This window comes from Rutilus rutilus (assembly GCF_951802725.1).
Source record: "Rutilus rutilus genome assembly, chromosome: 17".
NCBI lineage: Eukaryota > Metazoa > Chordata > Actinopteri > Cypriniformes > Leuciscidae > Rutilus > Rutilus rutilus.
This window is the reverse complement of record NC_140230.1, coordinates 4,539,107-4,559,953: the sequence shown is the minus strand read 5'-3', so window position 1 is coordinate 4,559,953 and position 20,847 is coordinate 4,539,107. Positions and strand designations below refer to the sequence as shown.

Genomic DNA, 20,847 nt, shown 5'->3' with positions numbered 1-20,847 from the left:
GGGGACGGGAGTGGCAAGGCATGAAAGCGTCGTTCACTGCCATCCACACCCTCGAGACCCAGAGAAGCTGCTGAGAAGCCAGCATCGGACCAGAATTTGAACAAACAAAAGATTCTCCGCCCGGCCCTCCACCAGGGAAGAGCAGCTGACTCTGGGTCTCCCGTCTCAGGGCTGCTCAGGTGGCATCGTCTTCCTGCGAAAGCTCAACGTCACAGTAGAGCTGGCTGTGACAGTTTTATTTTTTCGCAGGGGACTGACGAGGAGGTGGTCTCGTCGGGGAACGCTCACTGTAATCCTCAGATCACCAATGCTATTAGCCAAAGTAGCCCTTTTCTGGTGGCCACCAGAAGAGGAACTAGATCAGGGAATAGGCATGGGGACTCCGCCTCGTTTGAGGCACTTGAGTCTCGACCGCGCATCTAGAGCGCCGAACGACGCGCGCTGGGTTGCTGTGACAACCCGCGCTGTCAGCCGGCAGCTCGACGGCACACGGCACGCTGAGCGGCTTAAGCCTTTACGAGAAAGGGGAGACGAACATCGTGCCGACGTGGTCATGCTCTCATGAGAGAACATGAACCACCCACAAACGCAGTCTCAACACGATTAAGCCCAGGCATGTGAAACAGAGATCGTGGCCGTCATATGAGGATAGGAAACGACCGCATCCAACAACACACGGTTTGAATGACATCATGAAAATGACGCAGTGTCAACCCTTGTATGCTCTTTCAGGAAACTGCTCTCTCTTGTGCTGAAGCACCCAGGGATGACCGCAGCTACACAAACAGGATGATAGTGCAAGCCTGATGTGAACACTCACATTCTCATTGAAGGCGCAACATTCTGAGCTGTGAAAACAGCTGCTCTCTGTGAGATCGCAGGCCAGCGCTGTCTGTGCTGAAGCACCAACACCAGCTTGAAGAGGCATTCTCCTGAAGAAGCAGACTCATCTTTTGAAGTTAAAACACTCTCAGATAAGATTGCAAAGCAGGAACAGCATTCACCGTCCGGCTCCGAAGCGAAAGACAAGGATGTGATGCACCTGCCGTTCATTATATGCTCGCGTCGCGATGCACAGCAGCTGGTGCAATTATCGCATGCCAATGTGCATTGGAGATTGTAGATAGGCTCTCGAGTGAGATCCCCATTCGTCAGAATCACTTCTTACGTATGTCATCGTGAGCAGACGAAGGGGAACTTGGGATAGGCTCGTTCTCACATACCTCAGGGAAAAAAGGGCACATTTGTAGGAAAGAGCCTTAGAATTGGGACGCAGCTAATGAATTACCCATGATCCCCAAAATGCTCGCAAGGGTTTGGAATTGACCTGATGTAACAATTCTCATGACTACAGATGTGGCAACTCTGACCTAAATAATAACATCAAACTAGGAAATATTGCAGTAGTAATAGCTGATAATAATGAACAAATAACTCATAATAAAACTCAGAATCCCTGACAACATTCAAAAGACAGCTGAAAACTAATCTCTTCTGTGAACATTTCAATTCATTAAAAAAAAACAAAAAAAACACAACTCTATTTCCTTTTCCTTTAATCCTCCCTTGTCTGGCTTATGCTACTCCAAGCAATGTCTGAAACATTGTATTTTGAGCACTTCTTGTGTTGTTTTTTTGCCTCTTCATGATGACTCGCTTGCTGTATTCCTCATTTTGTAAGTCGCTTTGGATAAAGGCGTCTGCTAAATGACTAAATGTAAATGTATACACATAAATGATCAAACCAGAACTGGGCAGCGTGTAGAAATACCTGCTGTATCTCCATGCAGTACGAGCACTCCAGGTCTCTCAGGCTCCTCTCCACCAGGGTTGAAAGGTATTTGTTAATGGTTTCATGGCTGGTGTCATCCAAATTATAGTAGCTGAGAACAAAGAGAGAGCAGTTAAAAGTGTAACACACTAAAATGACTCATCGGCAATATTCAACACAGAAAATCTGCTTATTTTAATAGGATTTTGATCTGTAATCTTCTTAATGAGTATCTTTGATGATTCTGAGCATCTTATTTTCTCGTAAAAATATCTAAACGTGCTTAAAACAAGACACATTTACCAGAGGATGGATATTAACTACTGGAGGATACAACAGCTGCATACATTATTAGTGTATATTGGATAAGATATGAATGAGGTGAAGATATTAATATACGTTTTAAACAAAAAAAATCTGCCAGTGCCATCAGACAAAAATGATCCTCTAAAAAGCTTTAATTTGTTTGCATTTTTTAATGCAGTTTTGCTAATCAGCTGAGGTTATTATTTTGAAGGATGCTTGGATATTTTTATTGGAATTTGATTTTGTCTGATATGATGTTATAAATCTATTTTTTTTTTTTTTTTATCTATTTTGGCTACTTAAAACAAACAACAACAAAAACACTGTTCACACTACAGCTGTGCACTACGGAGGAAAATGTAATAAGCTTGCTGGATAATGCAGTGGCGACATGAGACAACAGACCAAAGATTAATGTCACATTAATTTCAATTATTTTCATGCAGATTTAAAGGCAGAAATAATGGCGTATTCTAAATGCATATCTCCTGGTCTTCATGTGTGAAGAAAACAGCACTTCTCAAAGTGAACAGCAAATCTTTCACTAAAGTGACACACTGTTAAAAGAATTATCCAGCATTATTAGAAATCAAATCAAAATCTAAACAGAGAGCTTAATAACCAACAAGTCTTTTTATGCTGCATCTCCATAAACTTTACAAATGTATGTATTTATGTAAAATCATATCATAATGCACATCGTAATGCTGACAATCATATCACATTAATTTGTGATCTTTATAGAGATTTAATGTTGGAGTTGGAGAATATTAAGTGATGCACTTAAAAAAGGGATATTGGCCAATATGACATGCATCCTTAATAAATACCTTACAGAATGTATTTATCAATATAGTGTAAGCAATAATGCATATGATACTGAGAGAGATACTTTGACAGCACAGGTGGGTGTTTATTCAAAAACACAACACCTCCAGAAAAGCAATGCTTTGCTGCAAAATCATTCCCAGATTTGCTGGAGAGCCGAAATCACTTCCATGCTCAGCAAAGCTGTAAGAGCAACCACATGAGATACACACACAACTATGCACTTCATTAACTCTGAGTGACGGCAAACATTTCTCCTGCTGTTCGTGTGTGTATGTGTGAGAGAGAGAGAGACAGAGAGAGAGAGAGAGAATAAAAAACAGTTAATTCTGGTTGTATTGAAACTGTATATTCTGTAGAAACTGCTCTTTTTTTTTAGCACTCAAAATCTCAGAAGTATTGATAACATGATCTGTGTGTGTTAATATTTTGAAAAAATATCACAGTGATATGTAAATAAAGATGTCCATGCAAATAATGATCAGCGCATGCATACACGTACACGCGCACACACACGCGCACACACACACGCACACGCGGATAATTTCCAGGGCCGGTTTCAGCTGGTACACACTGTGAAATGTGAACATCTCCAGCCAGTTATCAGGAGGAGAGAAGTGTCAAGGTAACTGCCGGTCACACACTTTATGTGTGTGTGTGCGTGTGTGAGAAAGGACATTAGTCTACGATTAAAAGGCCACAGGTCTACACACTGTTTTAAATTTTTCATAGCATCACATACTTCCACAGGTCTTAGACAAACCTTTGAGACGCAGCTGGAGAAGAACTGACTGTCCAACCAAACCATCTCTCTGATCATTACAACCTAACAAGCAGCTTTTCTGCTGCTGTGTCTTTAAGACTCTATTCTGCATTAGCCTACTGAAGGAAATGCAGAGCTGAAGGTGCTACACACTATAGACTTTAATAAGTATTTGTCTTACTGGAAACCCGTAACTAGCCTACATGAAAGTAAACACTTCCTTCTAATCAATTTTCACAAAATATGGTTTGTCATAAAAAACAAAAACAGACAATTATGCATATTGCAAATGAAATAAAAGTGAAAATGAAAGTGAGTTTTGCCAAAACAGTTTTGTAAATGATATTAATCAACAGACCACAGCCTGATTGTTATAAGCTTCTAGTCAAAGTGGCGGGACTAGTCATCAAACACCAGCTGGATATAGTTGTATCCAGGATATATATATATATATATATATATATATATATATATATATATATATATATATATATATATATAAAATTATATATATAATTATTTGTAATTATTACAAATACAGAGTATATATTGACAATTCTTCTCAATTTCTTTAAACTACCAGTCAAAAGTTTGGAATAATTAATATTTTTTTAAATCTTTTTAAAAGCAGTCTCTTATGCTCACCAAAGCTACATTTATTTGATAAAAAAATAGTAAAAAAAAAAAAAAAAATTGATATTGTGAAATATTATTACAAATGAAATTAACTGATTTCTATGTGAATATTTATTCCTGTGATCAAAGCTGAATTTTCAGCATCATTACTCCAGTCTTCAGTGTCACATGATCCTTCAGAAATCATTCTAATATGATGATTTGATAAAAAAAATAAAAAAAAATCTGATTATTATCAATGCTGAAAACAGTTGTGCTTGCTTCATATTTTTGTGGAAACTGATACTTTTCAAAGAAATAATGTTCAAATGAACAGAATTGATCTGAAATGGAAATTTAACATCATAAATGTCTGTAGTATTACTTTTGATCTATTTACTAGAGCTATGCTAAATAAAAGTATCAATGTCTTTGAAGGGTAGTGCATATTAACCATTAAACATGCTTGCAATAAACCGAGCTATTGAATGATTACAGTTTAGCTTTTATGGTAAATTTGGACATTAATAGTGATAATTTTAGAAAAAATTTGCAAAAATGAATGTGCAAAAGCTTGTTACTGTACATAGTGTAACTTTAGACGACTTTAAGGAACTAATATGCATAATTTAATAAGCATGTTAAGAACAAAAACACAGAAAATCAAACTCTTTAATCCTACCAGATCAAGACTCATTTAACTGTGAATGTCAGTCCTACATGATCTGTATTATTACAGCATAATAAAGGATAAAGGGCATGGTTCTACACAGCCAGCGTTGCAGTGATGTGTTCTCTCAGACGGCTGTAGTGAACACCTATACGTCTGATGAAATGCCTGCTGTTAGTTTAGCTGATGTGAGGTGTTTATGAGTCCTCTGGGGCTCCTGTGCGCTTAAAACTGCTCAGATCCAGTCAATCACGGCTCGTGTGAAGGTGATGTGCCACAGAAACACACAGATAGATGGAGATGTACCAAATGGAGCTGTGCGTCCTATTATTAATGTGCAACCTTACTGGAAAGAAGCTGTTGTGCTGTTTTTAAATGACATTTAAGAAGAAAAAGCCGTGGCAACATGCTAAAATGCTCTCCGAGGACGTCATCAACCCTCACACATTATCATTATTCTCAGCTAGTCACGCAGTATTGTAACAGCAACTAAACATACAGAAACACAGTGAAATCACACGGTTTAAAGAAACTTGCTGCGTCCCAAATTATGCACTTATGCACGGTGTACTCAAACTGTGCCGTGTTTGAACTCTATAAGGTTATTTTGTCATTCGACATCAGAATCTTATAGCTCCTCCCCCTTCGCTACGTAATTAAATCTGCGACAGTTGAGTGCCTGAAGTGTCCAACATTAAACACTTAGTTTTTTCTGTTAATTAAGTGCATCATCTGGGTATTTAAAGTGTACTTTTTCTATTTGTAACTTTCAGTGTGAACCACAGACTGTATAAAACAATAGTGTGCATGACGTCAGCCGTAGTGTTTCTGAAGAGCATTTTTGAAGCCCAAAGTGGGCGGAGCCGGCCGTCGCCATTTTGGTCGCGCGTCACCCCCGGATAACCGTAAATGTGCAGTGAGAAGGATTAGCTGAGGTGACGTGACGCTAACAGACAGCAGACAAACGGCTAGTAGTGACATCACCGACAATCCACCTGTCACTCAAGTGGCCACGCCCATAATTATGCAGAACTTTAAGGCTTCATATAATTTAAACGGATGAGTTATAAAACAATTCACCCCCCTCACAGTTGTCATGAAGGGTAAAATTAACATTACAGGCCAAAAATACTTTTTGTACCAGGCTGTAAACATATTTTTTTCCTGCTGTTAAGTTTGGTATTTTAACATGGGGGGTTATGGGGTTGACTCTCTTATGGAGCCTGTCTCTAGTGGCCAGTCGATGAAGTGCAGTTTAAGTCACTTCCGTATGGGATTCAGGAGAGAGAGAGAGAGCAGGAGGTTGACACATGGTGTGACCTCACTACTCACTTTATTTATACTACAAAACGTCACAGAATAGTGCACGAGTATGTCAATTGGGATGCACTTTGTATCTCGAGGAACCCAACATATCTTGATAAAGTACTAAAAAAGACCAATTGTGTGTGTTCACACTTGGCAGGTTTGGTTTGATTAAGACAAACTCTGGTGCGATTGCTCTGTTAGTGCGGTTCATTTGAATAAGTGTGATGTCACGGTGTCACCACCTGTTTAGCTCCCTGTAGAAATATATAGAGGCTTTTAGATTCCCTAGTAGACATAATTTCTTACTTTTATTAGGTTTTGCATTCAGATATACATTTAGACATTCTAAAAGATTACTTTTTGTCAAGGTTTAGATATGTTTTGTTATCAGGTTTTGCATTACTATTATAAACAAACTAACATTTTGTAAGAAAGGGAACATATGGAAAGCACTTTTGTTACTCAGTATTTGGTTGTTAATAAAAAAAACAAACATTCAAAACACTTTAGACAAACATTTTGCAGTTAAACTGTTATTTTTGCACTCAAAATATTTTTGATTAATCGGTTTCATTGCTGCATTTTTTTTATTTTAATTTTTTATCATGGCTGATTGCAAGTTTGTACCACCTAAAGATTTTCTGAGTTTTCATATTTTTTCATATTTCCCATTAATTTCCTATGTCGGTCATTTTTGACTGTGAAGGTACCAAGTGTTACTTTTTATTTTTGACCCTAACACATCCAAATATTGTCCATGATTTTTTTTGTGTGCTCACATAACTACTGGGACAAAAGGCACCAAGTGTCATCCCATTCAGATGAAGCAAAAATAAATAATTTTCACAACGTATTTTTTTCTGTGACGCTAATTTCTTCTGGAAACAAACTTTGTTGCATTATTTTCCTGTGATTTCTGTAAAGCAGCTTTGAAACAATCTGTATTGTAAAAAGCGCTATCTATCTATCTATCTATATATATATATATATATATATATATATATAAAGGTGACTTAACGACATGGAAAAAAATAAAATGAAAAGTGCAGAAAAATATGGTGTATAAAAAGAGTTACGTTGCCTCAGTTATCACAGTACCTGAGGACCCGGTGTGTGTTTTGGGGGTGTTTGCAGTAAGGAAGAGGGCACACACAGGTCTTTATGTTTAATGTGGCCTGACAGGCGTGCAAATGTCAGTGGAATGTTCTGGAATCATCTTCTTCTATTCATCGCAGATGTCGGTTCTGCCCTATATGACCCTGTGAGGCTGGTGTGTGTGAGTGTGTGTGTGATCTCTCAGCCCTTGTTTTGTGATGGAGGAGTAAACTGTGTCCAGTGTGTCCAGAGATGACGCTGCCATGGAAACACAGTCAGTAATGATCCCTGTGATGTTTTTCTGTCTTGTCTGCAGTCCAGTCACTGCGGATGCACCGAACAGCTTGGATTTCCCACTAGGCCAATTAACAAAACAAGTAATAACTCTAATTTTCCTTGAATTCACGCTGTTTGTTTATTTGAATTATTGAGCCAGACTATTTTCTATTTGTTTATTTGTAGAGCCATCTAATGCAACCTATAGCAAAACACATCCAGTATGTGCATGTGGTAATGGTAATGTGTTTGCTGACATTTCAATGAAAAGTCCCCTGAAATGTCTTTTTCTGTGTGTAAACATCTATCAAAGCAAGTCTTGCTCTTGGAACTGAATAGCAACTTACTAGTGACACACCTGGGTGATGATGGTCAATATGATGCAGATATACACAAATTAACAATTTAATAAAGGCAAATGAGACCGCTCTAATTAAACAACACTTTACAATACAGATCAATTCATTAACGACAGCTAATGGATAAGCTATCATGGACTGACAAAGAATGATTTCTTACAGCATTATTAATCTACAATAATGTTTGTCATTTTAGCACCAACGGTTGTTTTAATGGCAAAAAAATTTTTTTGAAAAAAATGAAACAAACTAAACCATTAATGTTCATTTATGAAAACCGTATTGCTCATTATTACTTTATGATTTCATGAAATTATTAATGCATAAACTAATATTAATTAAGGATGGTCAAAAGAAGTGACAGCAATGATTGATCATGAAAACAATGATACACACACACACACACACACACACACACACACACACACACACACACACACACACACACACACACACACACACACACATGTCTGGTTCACTATCTTTGTGGGGACTCTCCATAGACGTAATGGTTTTTATACCATACAAACTGTATATTCTGTCCCCTTACACTAACCCTACCCCTAAACCTACCCATCACATGAAACATTCTGCATTTTTACTTTCTCAAAACAACTCATCCTGTGTGATTTATAAGCCTTTTGAAAAGTGGGGACCGCTGGCTGGTCCCCACAATGTAGGTGATCTCAGGTTTTACTATTCTTATGGGGACATTTGGTCCCCACAATGTAATATAAACAAGGGCACACACACACACACACACACACACACACACACACACACACACACACACACACACACACACACACACACACACACACACACACACACACACCCACACACACACACACACACACACACACACAAATAATACACTGTGTAAATTATTATATTTAAAAAATGAATTGGAGTAGACAATAAACTTTATAATTAGATTTAGTAGGTAATGCAAAACCTGCCTTATGTGCACTTTACAGTACGTGTTTTTATTTATTTATTTGTGTGTTGATTACAATATCTAAAAATAAATAGCAAGTGAATTTAATCATTTGGGCTCTGTTGTTAATTGTAACCTTTAATATTATAGTAATGAGTAATTAAGGGCTCCCTATATACTTTACAGCATTAGCTAAGATTGATTTTTTTATCCTTTGGAAAACTTTAATTATAATAGAACTTATTTAAACACATACACATTTGTTAAAAAAAGAAGAAGCAATTTTGTGTTTAGTCCCCCCCGTACTGAACCCGTACTGAACCCGTACTGTACCGTGACTTCAACACCGAGGTACGAACCGTCATGCCTGTGTACCCTTACACCCCATATATATACAGCTCTGGAAAACATTAAGAGACCACTGCACACTGCACTGAATCCCAACACAGGCACACGTGCTGATTAGGTGATCGCCTGAACCACATCTTATTTAATGAGGAGAAGTATAAAAACCTCTTCTGTGGTCATCACTATCCTCCAATAGGTCCAGCTGGATGGCAAAAGCAGTGCTATAGTACCTCAAAAGTAACTGGAATCCAAAAATAACTATTGACCACGCCAAAAGAGTTGAAATGGAAAGTTTTGAGTGAGGAAAAGAAGGGTTCAATTCTGGCTTTACTGGCAGAGGGATACAGTGAGCGTTGGGCTGCTTCCATCCTTAAAATTTCAAAGACGGCGGTTCATAAGAACAAGGTCAAGCATCAGACATTGGGGACAACACAGCTACAGCTACAGACCGGCAGAGGGCGAAAACGACTCTCCACTGACTGAGATGACCGCCAACTCATTCGAATGTCCCTCAACAACCGTAAGAAGACATCAAGTGACCTACAAAACGAATGGCAAACGGCAGCTGGGGTGAAGTGCACGGCGAGGACGGTTCGAAACCGGCTCCTAGGGCCAGGGCTGACATCGTGCAAAGCTAGAAACAAGCCCTTCATCAATGAGAAGCAAAGAAGAGCCAGGATGAGGTTTGCAAAAGACCATAAGGATTGGACTGTAGAGGACATCTTCTCTGATGAGTCCAGTTTTCAGCTTTGTCCAACACCTGTCGTCTAATGGTTAGACGGAGACCTGGAGAGGCCTACAAGCCACAGTTCAATTTGGTGGAGGATCGGTGATGATCTGGGGGTGCTTCAGCAAGGCTGGAATCGGGCAGATTTGTCTTTGTGAAGGACGCATGAATCAAGCCACTAGGGCTGTACCAGAATATTCGAGTATTCGAATATTCGTTCGGTGGGTTGGTATTCGACTTTCAAATTTGACATTCGAATATTCGTTTTAATTTTTTTATTTTTTTTTCACACCTGGCATCCCCCTAGAAACTGTTCCCATTCGCGCTTGAATGGGGCTGTCATGCATTTTCTCAGATCGGATAGTTCTCTCTGATTTATCAATATGAACAATGAACACATAAATGTGTTTTTGCAAAACGGATATGAATCCCAACTTCAAATCCCGCGCTATAGGCAGATGTGATGGAGTGCACGTCACTAGCAACAGATAAGCTGCATTTTAGGCTACTGATCGTCAGCTAAAATTTCTAAATCAAAGACCGCAATATGAGAGCGGCAACAGCCCTGGTAAGATCATTTCGATTCTTTACTTTTAATGAAGTTGATTGTGTGGTAAAGCATCTGCGACCCACTTTCACTTTGATTTGCGATAGTTTGCACGTTGGCTTTATGAATAGATGCTGATCTGCGGTGACGCGTGCTGTAGGCTAAGTAAGCATCGTCATATCTGGCTATAGCCTAAAACACCCTCTCACATGGTTATTGTTTTAGTATTTTTGGGCGAAATACAATACTCTTATTTTAGAGCGCAGAACAGCGGAGTTTGTATGGGCAAAAGTGCATGCCTGAGCTTGTAACGTTAGTCTATAAGCTGCGTTGCTTTGACATTGTGGAAATAGAATAGAAACAATATATTAGCCTACCCTTTACTGTGTCAGTAATTACTGTGCTGCTGATTTCTGATTTGAGAGTTATTTGTTACTCAGAAAAATATTAGGCTGTGTTTTGTATCAAGTGCAGTGTTGCGCGTGAGGCGCGCGCGCTTCCCGCTCGCGCTGTTCTGTATTAAAAGTTTATTAATTCTGAACGTGTCACGTCTCGCGTGTCTATATTGCACCAAATGTGACACTGCACTCGTGAAGTCGATTGGATGAACGGTTCTAAATGCAAGATAAATAATCTAAATGCAAACAGACAGACGCATAGAGATTCCTGCCTTTATTAGAGAGAAGAATATGTTCAGCCCCCTCCCTCCGAAGCTTCGAATATTCGATGTTAATTCCTGTCGAAGCTTCGAAGCTCAAAAAATGGTATTCGGACCAGCCCTACAAGCCACGTACGAGGGTGTCCTGGAAGAACACTTGCTTCCTTCTGCTCTGACAATATTCCCCAACTCTGAGGATTGGTTTTTTCCAGCAGGACAATGCTCCATGCCACACAGCCAGGTCAATCAAGGTGTGGATGGAGGACCACCAGATCAAGACCCTGTCATGCCCAGCCCAATCTCCAGACCTGAAACCCATTGAAAACCTCTGGAATGTGATCAAGAGGAAGATGGATGGCCACAAGCCATCAAACAAAGCCGAGCTGCTTGAGTTTCTGCACCAGGAGTGGCATATAGTCACCCAACATCAGTGTGAAAGACTGGTGGAGAGCAGGCCAACACGCATGAAAGCTGTGATTGAAAATCAGGGTTATTCCACCAAATATTGATTTCTGAACTTTTATTGAGTTAAAACCAGTGCTCGAAGTGGGGCGGTACTCACCGGTACGCAGTACCGGCACTTCTACATTTTACTCTTAAGCGTACCTGCACTTTTTCTTGCGTACCGCTACTTCTCGCATGTAGCCGGTACTCTACCACTGACAGAAAAAGCGTCAGTGTCACGCCCGTTTCATATACTCCGTTTGCAATGCTCCGTTAGAGCTTTCACACTGCACGCGCATGCGGTCCGGTGATCCGTTCCAGACTGCGTATACAGCAGTGCAGCGTTCGTTTCCGCACCGAGTCTATTTCTGCTGTGCTGCACGCGCTGAATTAAAGTGGCAGCGCATGGTTCGTGGTCAAAATTAACACAGAATGACATGAAAATATAATATCACTATAAATGCATTTAATTAAATAAAATGTAGTAATCTCGATTCTCACCATAATTGTATTTTTGGACTTGCAGACTTGGAGTTCCGTTTGCACGCACGACTTGTTTAAATACATTTATGTTGTTAATAAATAACAATAAATTGTTGTTGTACCTGCAATATCTCCAAGTTTTGTTTTTCACTGTAGAAATTTCAAATGTCATAATTTGCCAATGCAAGAGAGTACCGGCACCTTTTTCCCCCCACTTCAAGCACTGGTTAAAACATTAGTATTATGTTGTTTAAAAATGAATATAAACTTATTTTCTTTCCATTATTCGAGGTCTGACAACATCTGCATCTTTTTTTGTTATTTTGACCAGTTGTCGGTTTCTGCAAATAAATGCTCTACATTTTAATTTGGAATTTGGGAGAAATGTTGTCAGTAGTTTATAGAATAAAACAAAAATGTTAATTTTACCCAAACACATACCTATAAATAGTAAAACCAGAGAAACTGATAAATTTGCAGTGGTCTCTTAAGTTTTTCCCAGAGCTGTATATATAGACCAAGCCGGTGCACACTGTGCGATTTATAACAGTCCTTTACGACTGTTGCTTGTCAGACTGTATGACCATGATCCTCGCTGTAAGCCGTGTCACACTGTAATATCTCAGCTGTTATTAATGTCACACTGTACGACAGAAAAGTTGTTTTACATCATCAATCAATGACACGCACGTTCACAGTGAGCTTCATTACACGTGGGATTGAAATGGTGGCTACAAAGAAATCTCTAATGTTACTTTTGGTCACGGCTTGTCTTGAAAAACGAAGACACTTTGACGGTGGTCGTAGGAGAAGTCACTGCAGGACTGAGAGTCAAATCTTGTTTGCGTAACGGTCATTAATCGGCTGTCGGTCAACATGTCAAACTAACGATCAAATACTTCAGATTTTAGCCCAGGATCAGAGGAATCTTTTAGGACTTTAGGCAAAATTAGTCTCAGACGGCAAAATCTAATATTCACCAATATTATTGCTCTATCTGCATTGACACCATTATATGAGAACTGAACTGAGCTGGACGATGACATCACGGTTTTCTCCAGAGCGACTATATATATATAAATGAACTAAATGAATAACTTTTTTACAACAGAAATGAAACACCACTGAACTTACTTAAGCTGGACTGTGACGCTATTTTGTGAAACAAACTTTGCATTATTTTCCTGTTATCTCTGTAAAGCTGCTTTGAAACACTCTCTATTGTAAAAAGCGCTATATAAATAAAGGTGACTTGACTTTCAATTATATATTAGCAGCTTATTTTTAAAATCAATTGTTTTGGTTTACTGAGTGGTGGATGTGTGAAACACAATTTCGTTTTCATGTAGACCATAACAATGACAAATAAAGGAATGTGAATCTGAAACGTTCAGCCGTATGCCGTCACCGATGAGACTCAAAAGCACATGCTGTACCTCGGGTTCATGACCAGCCTGCGGAAGAAGTACGTCCAGGTGATGTAATCCATGGCGTCTTGCTTTGAGGCGACTGTTCCTGCTGCGATTTCTGCATTCAAGTGGTCGGAAAGGACACTCAGAAGACTGAGGAGACAGAGAGAAGAAGACGCCCACTTCTGTCAAAATCACAGTCCTGATTAGAGCTGCACAATTAAACACAATGTCAAATATGCCCCACAGAAGTACGATAACACACGTCATTCCAGGAAATCCCTATCGCTGCTGTATCTGAATAAACAGAAGATTGAAAGGCTTTGATTAAACATGACTAATAAACACACGACTGCCTTATTCTGTGTGCGAAGCACATCATCTCACTGAAGGATGAGCTCAGCTGTCCTTATGAAGTGAGTTTGGAGTAAAAGCATGTTATTAAATGTTGTCTGATGTTGGACAAGAGGTTCATAAAATGCTTCTCATGTTTGGAAAGATGTTTGACGCGTGTGTTGCTTTTTCCAAAGCACGTTATAAGTGACTCAAACTCAACAACATAAATCGCGATAAGCCAAATCAGTTTAAGTGCGATTTCAAGGAAACTGCGATTAATCGTGCAGTCCTAGTCCTAAAGTCCGAAACAGTGAGAGATGCATTGCTCTGTACACACCTCGACTCCACAGGGAACGGCTCGTACAAGAACTTCTTATAGAAGTCCTTCTTGATGTCATGCACAAGGATAACAGCCTTGCCCTGGTCATCGAACTGGGGCCGTCCCGCTCGACCCATCATCTGAAGAACATCTGGAATGGAAATGATAGAGATCAATGACATTGGACAGTCTGTGGAAACCCACATACACACACACACAGATGTAAAAACAGATGTTACCTGTTATGGGGTAATCCACGTAGCGGTGGGTCTTCCCGTCGTAGTACTCTGTGCCCTTCACGATCACCAGGTGTGCGGGGAAGTTAACGCCCCACGCTAGTGTGCTCGTCGCTATCAACACCTTACACAGGACACACACGGACACGGATGGGTGAAGTCGGAGTATTTCAACAAATCACTAGTGTGTTTGTAGGCCTGACATGCTGTTTTACAGTTTCTTATATAATCAGGGTTTGAAATTAACTATTTGGCTACTCAATTTTTAAGTTACATTCAGAACTTCTACTTGCCAAAGAGAAAAAGTATATATATTTGGATATCATACATTAATTTCTTATTCAAACAAAATTCTGTCATCCAGCCATCTCCTCCCTTCCTCTTTCATCCTCATCACCAAAGTGTGTTTTAGGTGGACAGATCAATACAGCACAAAGAACATCAAAAAATGTAGGCTGTTGGAAAATAACAATGTCTGTTAACCAAATGCTTTTTAATCTTCGCTATTGCTTCAATGCAAATGAACAAGCGCGCCGTTATGTGTTGTGAAGTGACGTGTGTGATCAAGTAAGCCAGATCTGAGCAGATTCTGCGCAATACGCTGTATTTAATATATCATGATGACTCACGAGTTGAGGATTTGTGCTAAATCTGCGCAGCTTTTACTTACACGAACTTCCCCTGCAAAGAGAGTAAACATAATAAGTAACAAATTGGCTAGTGATTTGACAGCGTCACAGACGATTTTTACCCGGATTTGGCGAGTGTTAATTTCAAACCCTGCGTATAATCCATATGTAATTGGGAAGAGCTGAAAATGCCCCCACTCCCAGAAGATAACACTGAAATAGCTATTGTGAGAAATCAGAGCTGTTTCAGAGATGTCAACTCTGTTCACGCTTGATATTAGCATCACAAGTCGCCATGCGAGACAGCCTGCCGTTTACACCGGGTGATAAAGTGTCTTCCTGTGAGCACTCGTGATCAGATTTCAGTATCGGTGGGAAAGTTAGAGACAGTTAGATTTTTTTTATTTTTGAAAGAAATTAATACTTTAATTCAATAACGGTGCATTCAATTAATCAGAAGAAATGCAGAGTATTACCATGTTAGGAGCACTCCCAACTTTAAATATTTTTAGACAACTTTTGGAGTCCTACCTGAAGGAATCGTGTATATTTTACGTAATTTTCATATGATTGCTGGAAATATATTGTCTTATATTTCTGGCTTTGTAATCTAAATAAAAAAATTTGTGCTGCCATTTTGGCCAGGACATTTATATCCCAATGGGATTATTCCTGGTAAAATAGCAGATGAATAAAGAAGTGACACTAAACACTTGTATCAGGGTCTCTGCAGAGTATTTCAAATCATATTTAAGACTTTTTAAGACCAGAGCAAAGAAAAATGTATATTGTATGTCCATACAGAACAAACCCATACGATTTCAAAATAAATCACGCATCTTAAAGTTTTAAATTCTCAATAAATGTTTTATTCAATATATACATATGTATTGAAATTTGTTAACGCACTAGCTGCAAACAAATTAGAGGGTGACAGATATTGAATTTTGCTGATATAATCATAATGTGCTTAAAGTAAGGCAACTGTGCTGACACTAGTAAAATCTATATATTGAATCACTGTGTAAAATAATTATTCTTTCCTTCCCGTGACAGAGAAGCCCATCATCGCCTTTTGATGATAATTCATCACACAATTGCGATTCCTGTTATTCCGTCCCCAAATTTAAAAACTCATACGTTTTGTTATACAATTTAAGATATTTAAGACGTTCTATGGCCTTAATTTTGATCAAAATGAATGTAAGACATTTTAAGATTAAGCACTCTCTTCTAACAACATTAAAGCTATCTATTTCAGATAAATGCTGTTCTTTTTAACTTTATGTTCCTCAAAGAATCCTGAAAAAAACTAAATAAATAAATAAAATGACCAGCACAACTGTTTTCAACACTGATAATAATCCGTTTTTTATCAAATCATCATATCAGAGTGATTTCTGAAGGATCATGTCACACTGAAGACTGGAGTAATGATGCTGAACATTCAGCTTTGATCACAGGAATAGATTACAGTTTACAGTATATTCTACAGTACAGAAAACAGCTGTTTTAAATTGTAATAATATTTCACAATATTATTGATTTGACTGTGTTTTTGATCAAATAAATGCAGCGTTGGTGAGCAGAAGAGACTTCTATCAAAAATACCTGTGAAATGTCTATATAAACTGAACTTCAGATGTGTTTCCCATGCTAAACTGTTCTGCACCGCTACTATATTGATGTGTGAAATATCACATTTGCATTACATCAACATAACCATTAATGTTTTTACAGCCAAGCCACTGAAGACATAAACCCACGAGAACAGCAAGGAGAACGTTTCATTTGGATTTGTTCCAATGAATCGATCCATCCCTCATGAGGTGCTCCATCAGTAAATGTATGATGCTTATATAATGGCTCAGCTGACGGATATTTACCCAAACCTAGCTCCTACGTGCGATTTATTCCAAAGCGTGTTGGGAATGAGTGTGGAAACGGTTGATCTCACCTGGATCTTACAGTTGACGAAGAGCTCTTCCACGGTCTTCCTATCCCGCTCGTGAAGTCCTGCGTGATGCATCCCGATCCCGAACGCCAGCGTCAGCTTCAGGTTTGAGTCTCTTGCGGTGGAAATGATATCGGTCATCTAACAAAACACACACATTTGATGAGTTTTGGTTCCTTGCCACTGTCGCCTTTTTCACATTTGTTGCCATTGGCTTTTGGCTTGCTTAGTTGGGGACATTTAATCTAATATTCAACAATATTATTGCTCTGCCCGCATTGACACCATTATATGAGAACTGAACTGATGGTTTTATCCAGAGCAGCTATATATATATATATATATATATATGTAAATTAACTAAATGAATAACTTTTTACAACAAAAATGAAGCATCACTGAACTTACTTAAGCTGGACTGTGACACTATTTTCTTCTAGAAACAAACTTTGTTAGTTCATTATTATCTCTGTAAAGCTGCTTTGAAACAATCTGTATTGTAAAAAGTGCTATAGGTTACACTTTATTTGAAGGTGTCGTTGTAACAGTGTAGTTATATATTTAAATACTGAGTAATATTAAGCAACTACATGTACTTACTATAGGGTTAGGGTTTGGTTGAGGGTTAGTTGCATGTAATTATGCATCATTTACTGTTATTACTATGGTAAGTACATGTAACATATGTAACAAGGACACTGTAAAATAAAGTGTTACCGTGCTATATAAACAAAGGTGACTTGACTTGACAAACATCGGCACTGTGCACTTTATTCATGAAGAAACGAACACAGAAGAGATGGAGCTGTTAGGACAGGGAACAGTGGGAACACACGGAGAAGTGAGGAAGTGCTGCTGGCTGTCAGTCACACCGCAGGAGCTCGAGCCGTTACACGCTTCAGTGCAGTGAAACAGCGGGACGCCCCGTATATCACTGGAGCACACACACACACTCTCAGCACACGCACGCGTATGAGCCTCACAGGCCGTCTGAAGATGAATGCTGGTGTATTTACATGCTCTCAACATTGTTCCAAAGCCGTATGCAGTTTTCCCCCAGTGGCACACAACAAGAGACATTTCAAAGAATCTTAACAAGCTCTTTTCCACACAATAGCAGTTCTACACACACACACACACATTTGCTTATCCCGAGGTTTTCCCACAGCCTGCCGGATCCAGGCCGTATCCAGATCTGACGAAGGACCTTCGCCTGGACCCGATGACAACGCAGTGCTGAAGTGCCAGCTAGTCTCTCCCTGTGGAGGATCCCTTTACCACTCTACAGATAAAGTGTTTTCGGGAAAATTCGTTTCGCGTAATTACCCCTAAGTGACAAAATAAAATAAAATTCTGTATCAAAATTACAAGGAAACACCAGTACTTTGTTTAGGCTTGGTTTGTAGGGAATTACAAACCTGCGCACATATATTCAAACGCACATAACTATAGAACCAATTATTAATGCGCATGTGAACGCCATCAGCGTTTCTCACAGGTTCGCGTTTAAAGTCTGTGTAGAGAGAATGGTGTCGTCTTAGCGGCCCCTAATTTAATAACAAATGATCGTTGCGACAGAAGCGAGTCAATCAAAACTAACTTTAGCTGGAAAATAACTTTATTAAAGAACCGCTATAAAGCCAAAACAATCTCTGTTACCTTAAATTATACGCTTATCTCTGTAAAGCTGCTTTGAAACAACCTACATTGCTAAAAGCGCTATATAAATGAAGATGACTTGACTTGACACACACACATGTTGGGTTTTCATGTTTTATGGGGACTCTCTATAGACGTAATGCTGTTTATACTGTATGTCTCTCCTCTTACACAAATAATTAAACCTACCCATAATAGAACATTTACTGCGTTTTTACATTAAATAAAAAACACAATTTTGTATGATTTAAAGCTTTTCTCAAGGGGACCAAAATAAATAAAGAATTCCCCACAAGATCAAAAATGAATGGTATTACTATCATAGCAACACACACACACACCAAATTAAAGCACCATATATACACTATATATATGATAAATCTTCTGAAGATGTACGACAGCTTTTTGTTTCACTGAAAGAAATGCTGAATTGCTGACAACAGTGCTGTAGTAACTTAGCTGTTATTTGAATAGTTAAGGTTATATATTTGTATTGCCTTGCTAAAATTTACATACTTTTCCTGACTGTTTATTATTTGACAATCAGATTAAGTGATATTTGCTCATTTTATGTATAAAATGAAGTACTTCAGAACTGAAATGATGCCTTTATGAACAACAATGATCTTTTTTTCCCCACTATTTTCTTTAGTTTCAAATTCCAAACCCAGTATCAGAACTGTTACCAGTATCTTTTAATCATCAGCAGTCACAAGCACTGAGCCCCTAAAGGGACCTTTAAAACTAAAAACACTTTATTTTAAGGTGTCATTGTTACAGTGTAATTATATATTTAAGGACTGAGTAAATTTAAGCAACTACATGTACTTACTATAGGATTAGGGTTTGGTTGAGGGTTAGTTGCATGTAATTATGCATAATTTACTGTTATTACTATGGTACGTATATGTAACGTATGTAACAAGGACACTGTAAAATAAAGTGTTACGGAAATGTTTCACTTTTTGCGAAGTCACGCGTTACAATTTCCGGTTAATGCACACTATAACCTATTTCATTTGTGCGTCACTGCCATTTTACTATGAAGAAAACAAGAGTATAGACGAATTAATTAACATGAATTAATAAAGATCAATTTGCTCCAAACTGGGTTTTCGTCCGGGCACTAAAGGCTCTCTCTAATATCCCGTCCTGATGTCCGCTTTAACGCGTGCTCTGCGTGAATCCAGCTTTATTCGTTCGTCATTAGGGCCGGGCAATACGACAACATTATTGTATATCGATGATGTGTGGCAAGTATCGCGATGTCATAACAGTTTCCAGACGATAATCGTAGATTATTCACGATATTTCACATAGCCCTAGTTATACACACATTTATTTACATGCAATAGCATGAATGAGATATTTTCTATAGGCTAGTAGTTAGCAGGGTTTGGAATAGAGGGTTTTGATAGCATTCTTTTAGCGCAAGAAAACACTGTGCTGCACACACATCCAAAGCGTCCTCTCACATACAGTAGTGCACGGACAAACACACACACAATTATGGCATAATATCCCCGTAAACACAGTCGGTTTTCTCTTAAACGGTTGAGAATGCCTATTGAATCAGTGCACTGACAGCCTATACTGATCAAAGAACAAAAGAAAAAGAAAAGCACTCACTGAACTTTTCTACCTTTAACTGGCCTAACTTTATTTGCCTGTTGTTGGGCGCCGACCGCTCTAACGGCAACACGAGTCTGTGTGTGCGACTTTGAGATGCGTTCCCTGTCAAACATCATTTATCCTTCACTCCAAAAAATAAGCTGTTGAACGAACTTGATTAAATTAAAGGGATAGTTCACTTTGAAATTAATTTTTGATATGTTTTAGCTTACCTCAAGGGCATCCAAGATGTAGGTGTCTTTGTTTCCGCAGTAGTTTCAATTTTGATATTTTTAGGTCAAACCGTTCTTGTCTGTCAGTCATATAATGCAGGTCTATGGTCACTGACTCAAAACACAAGCACAGAGTCCAAACAATTCCCCATCGTCCAAATGAACGTCCAGTCTGTTTCCAGACGATAAGAATGCTATCCCCATCGTTTTTGTCGCCTTGGCTACGGTTTCGTTCCAATGAACTGCAGTAGCGAAGGCGACATCTAGTGTATACATCTATACCCGCCAGCGGGCAGGTATAGATATATACACTAGATGTCGCTTGG

General features: G+C 38.8%; 1 protein-coding gene across 2 annotated transcripts in view; it reads right to left on the bottom strand.

The window, feature by feature from the left end:
- The window catches only part of ascc3 (activating signal cointegrator 1 complex subunit 3), a 242,832-nt gene that overhangs the window by 22,737 nt on the left and 199,248 nt on the right, over positions 1-20,847 (bottom strand). For both annotated transcript variants that reach the window (XM_084435411.1, XM_084435412.1), the window contains exons 31-35: positions 17,022-17,159; positions 14,439-14,559; positions 14,218-14,350; positions 13,572-13,697; positions 1,772-1,883 (exon numbers count right to left, since the gene is read on the bottom strand). In XM_084435411.1, coding sequence (XP_084291537.1) covers positions 1,772-1,883; positions 13,572-13,697; positions 14,218-14,350; positions 14,439-14,559; positions 17,022-17,159 — 630 coding nt within the window. The remainder of the gene's footprint in view (positions 1-1,771; positions 1,884-13,571; positions 13,698-14,217; positions 14,351-14,438; positions 14,560-17,021; positions 17,160-20,847) is intronic.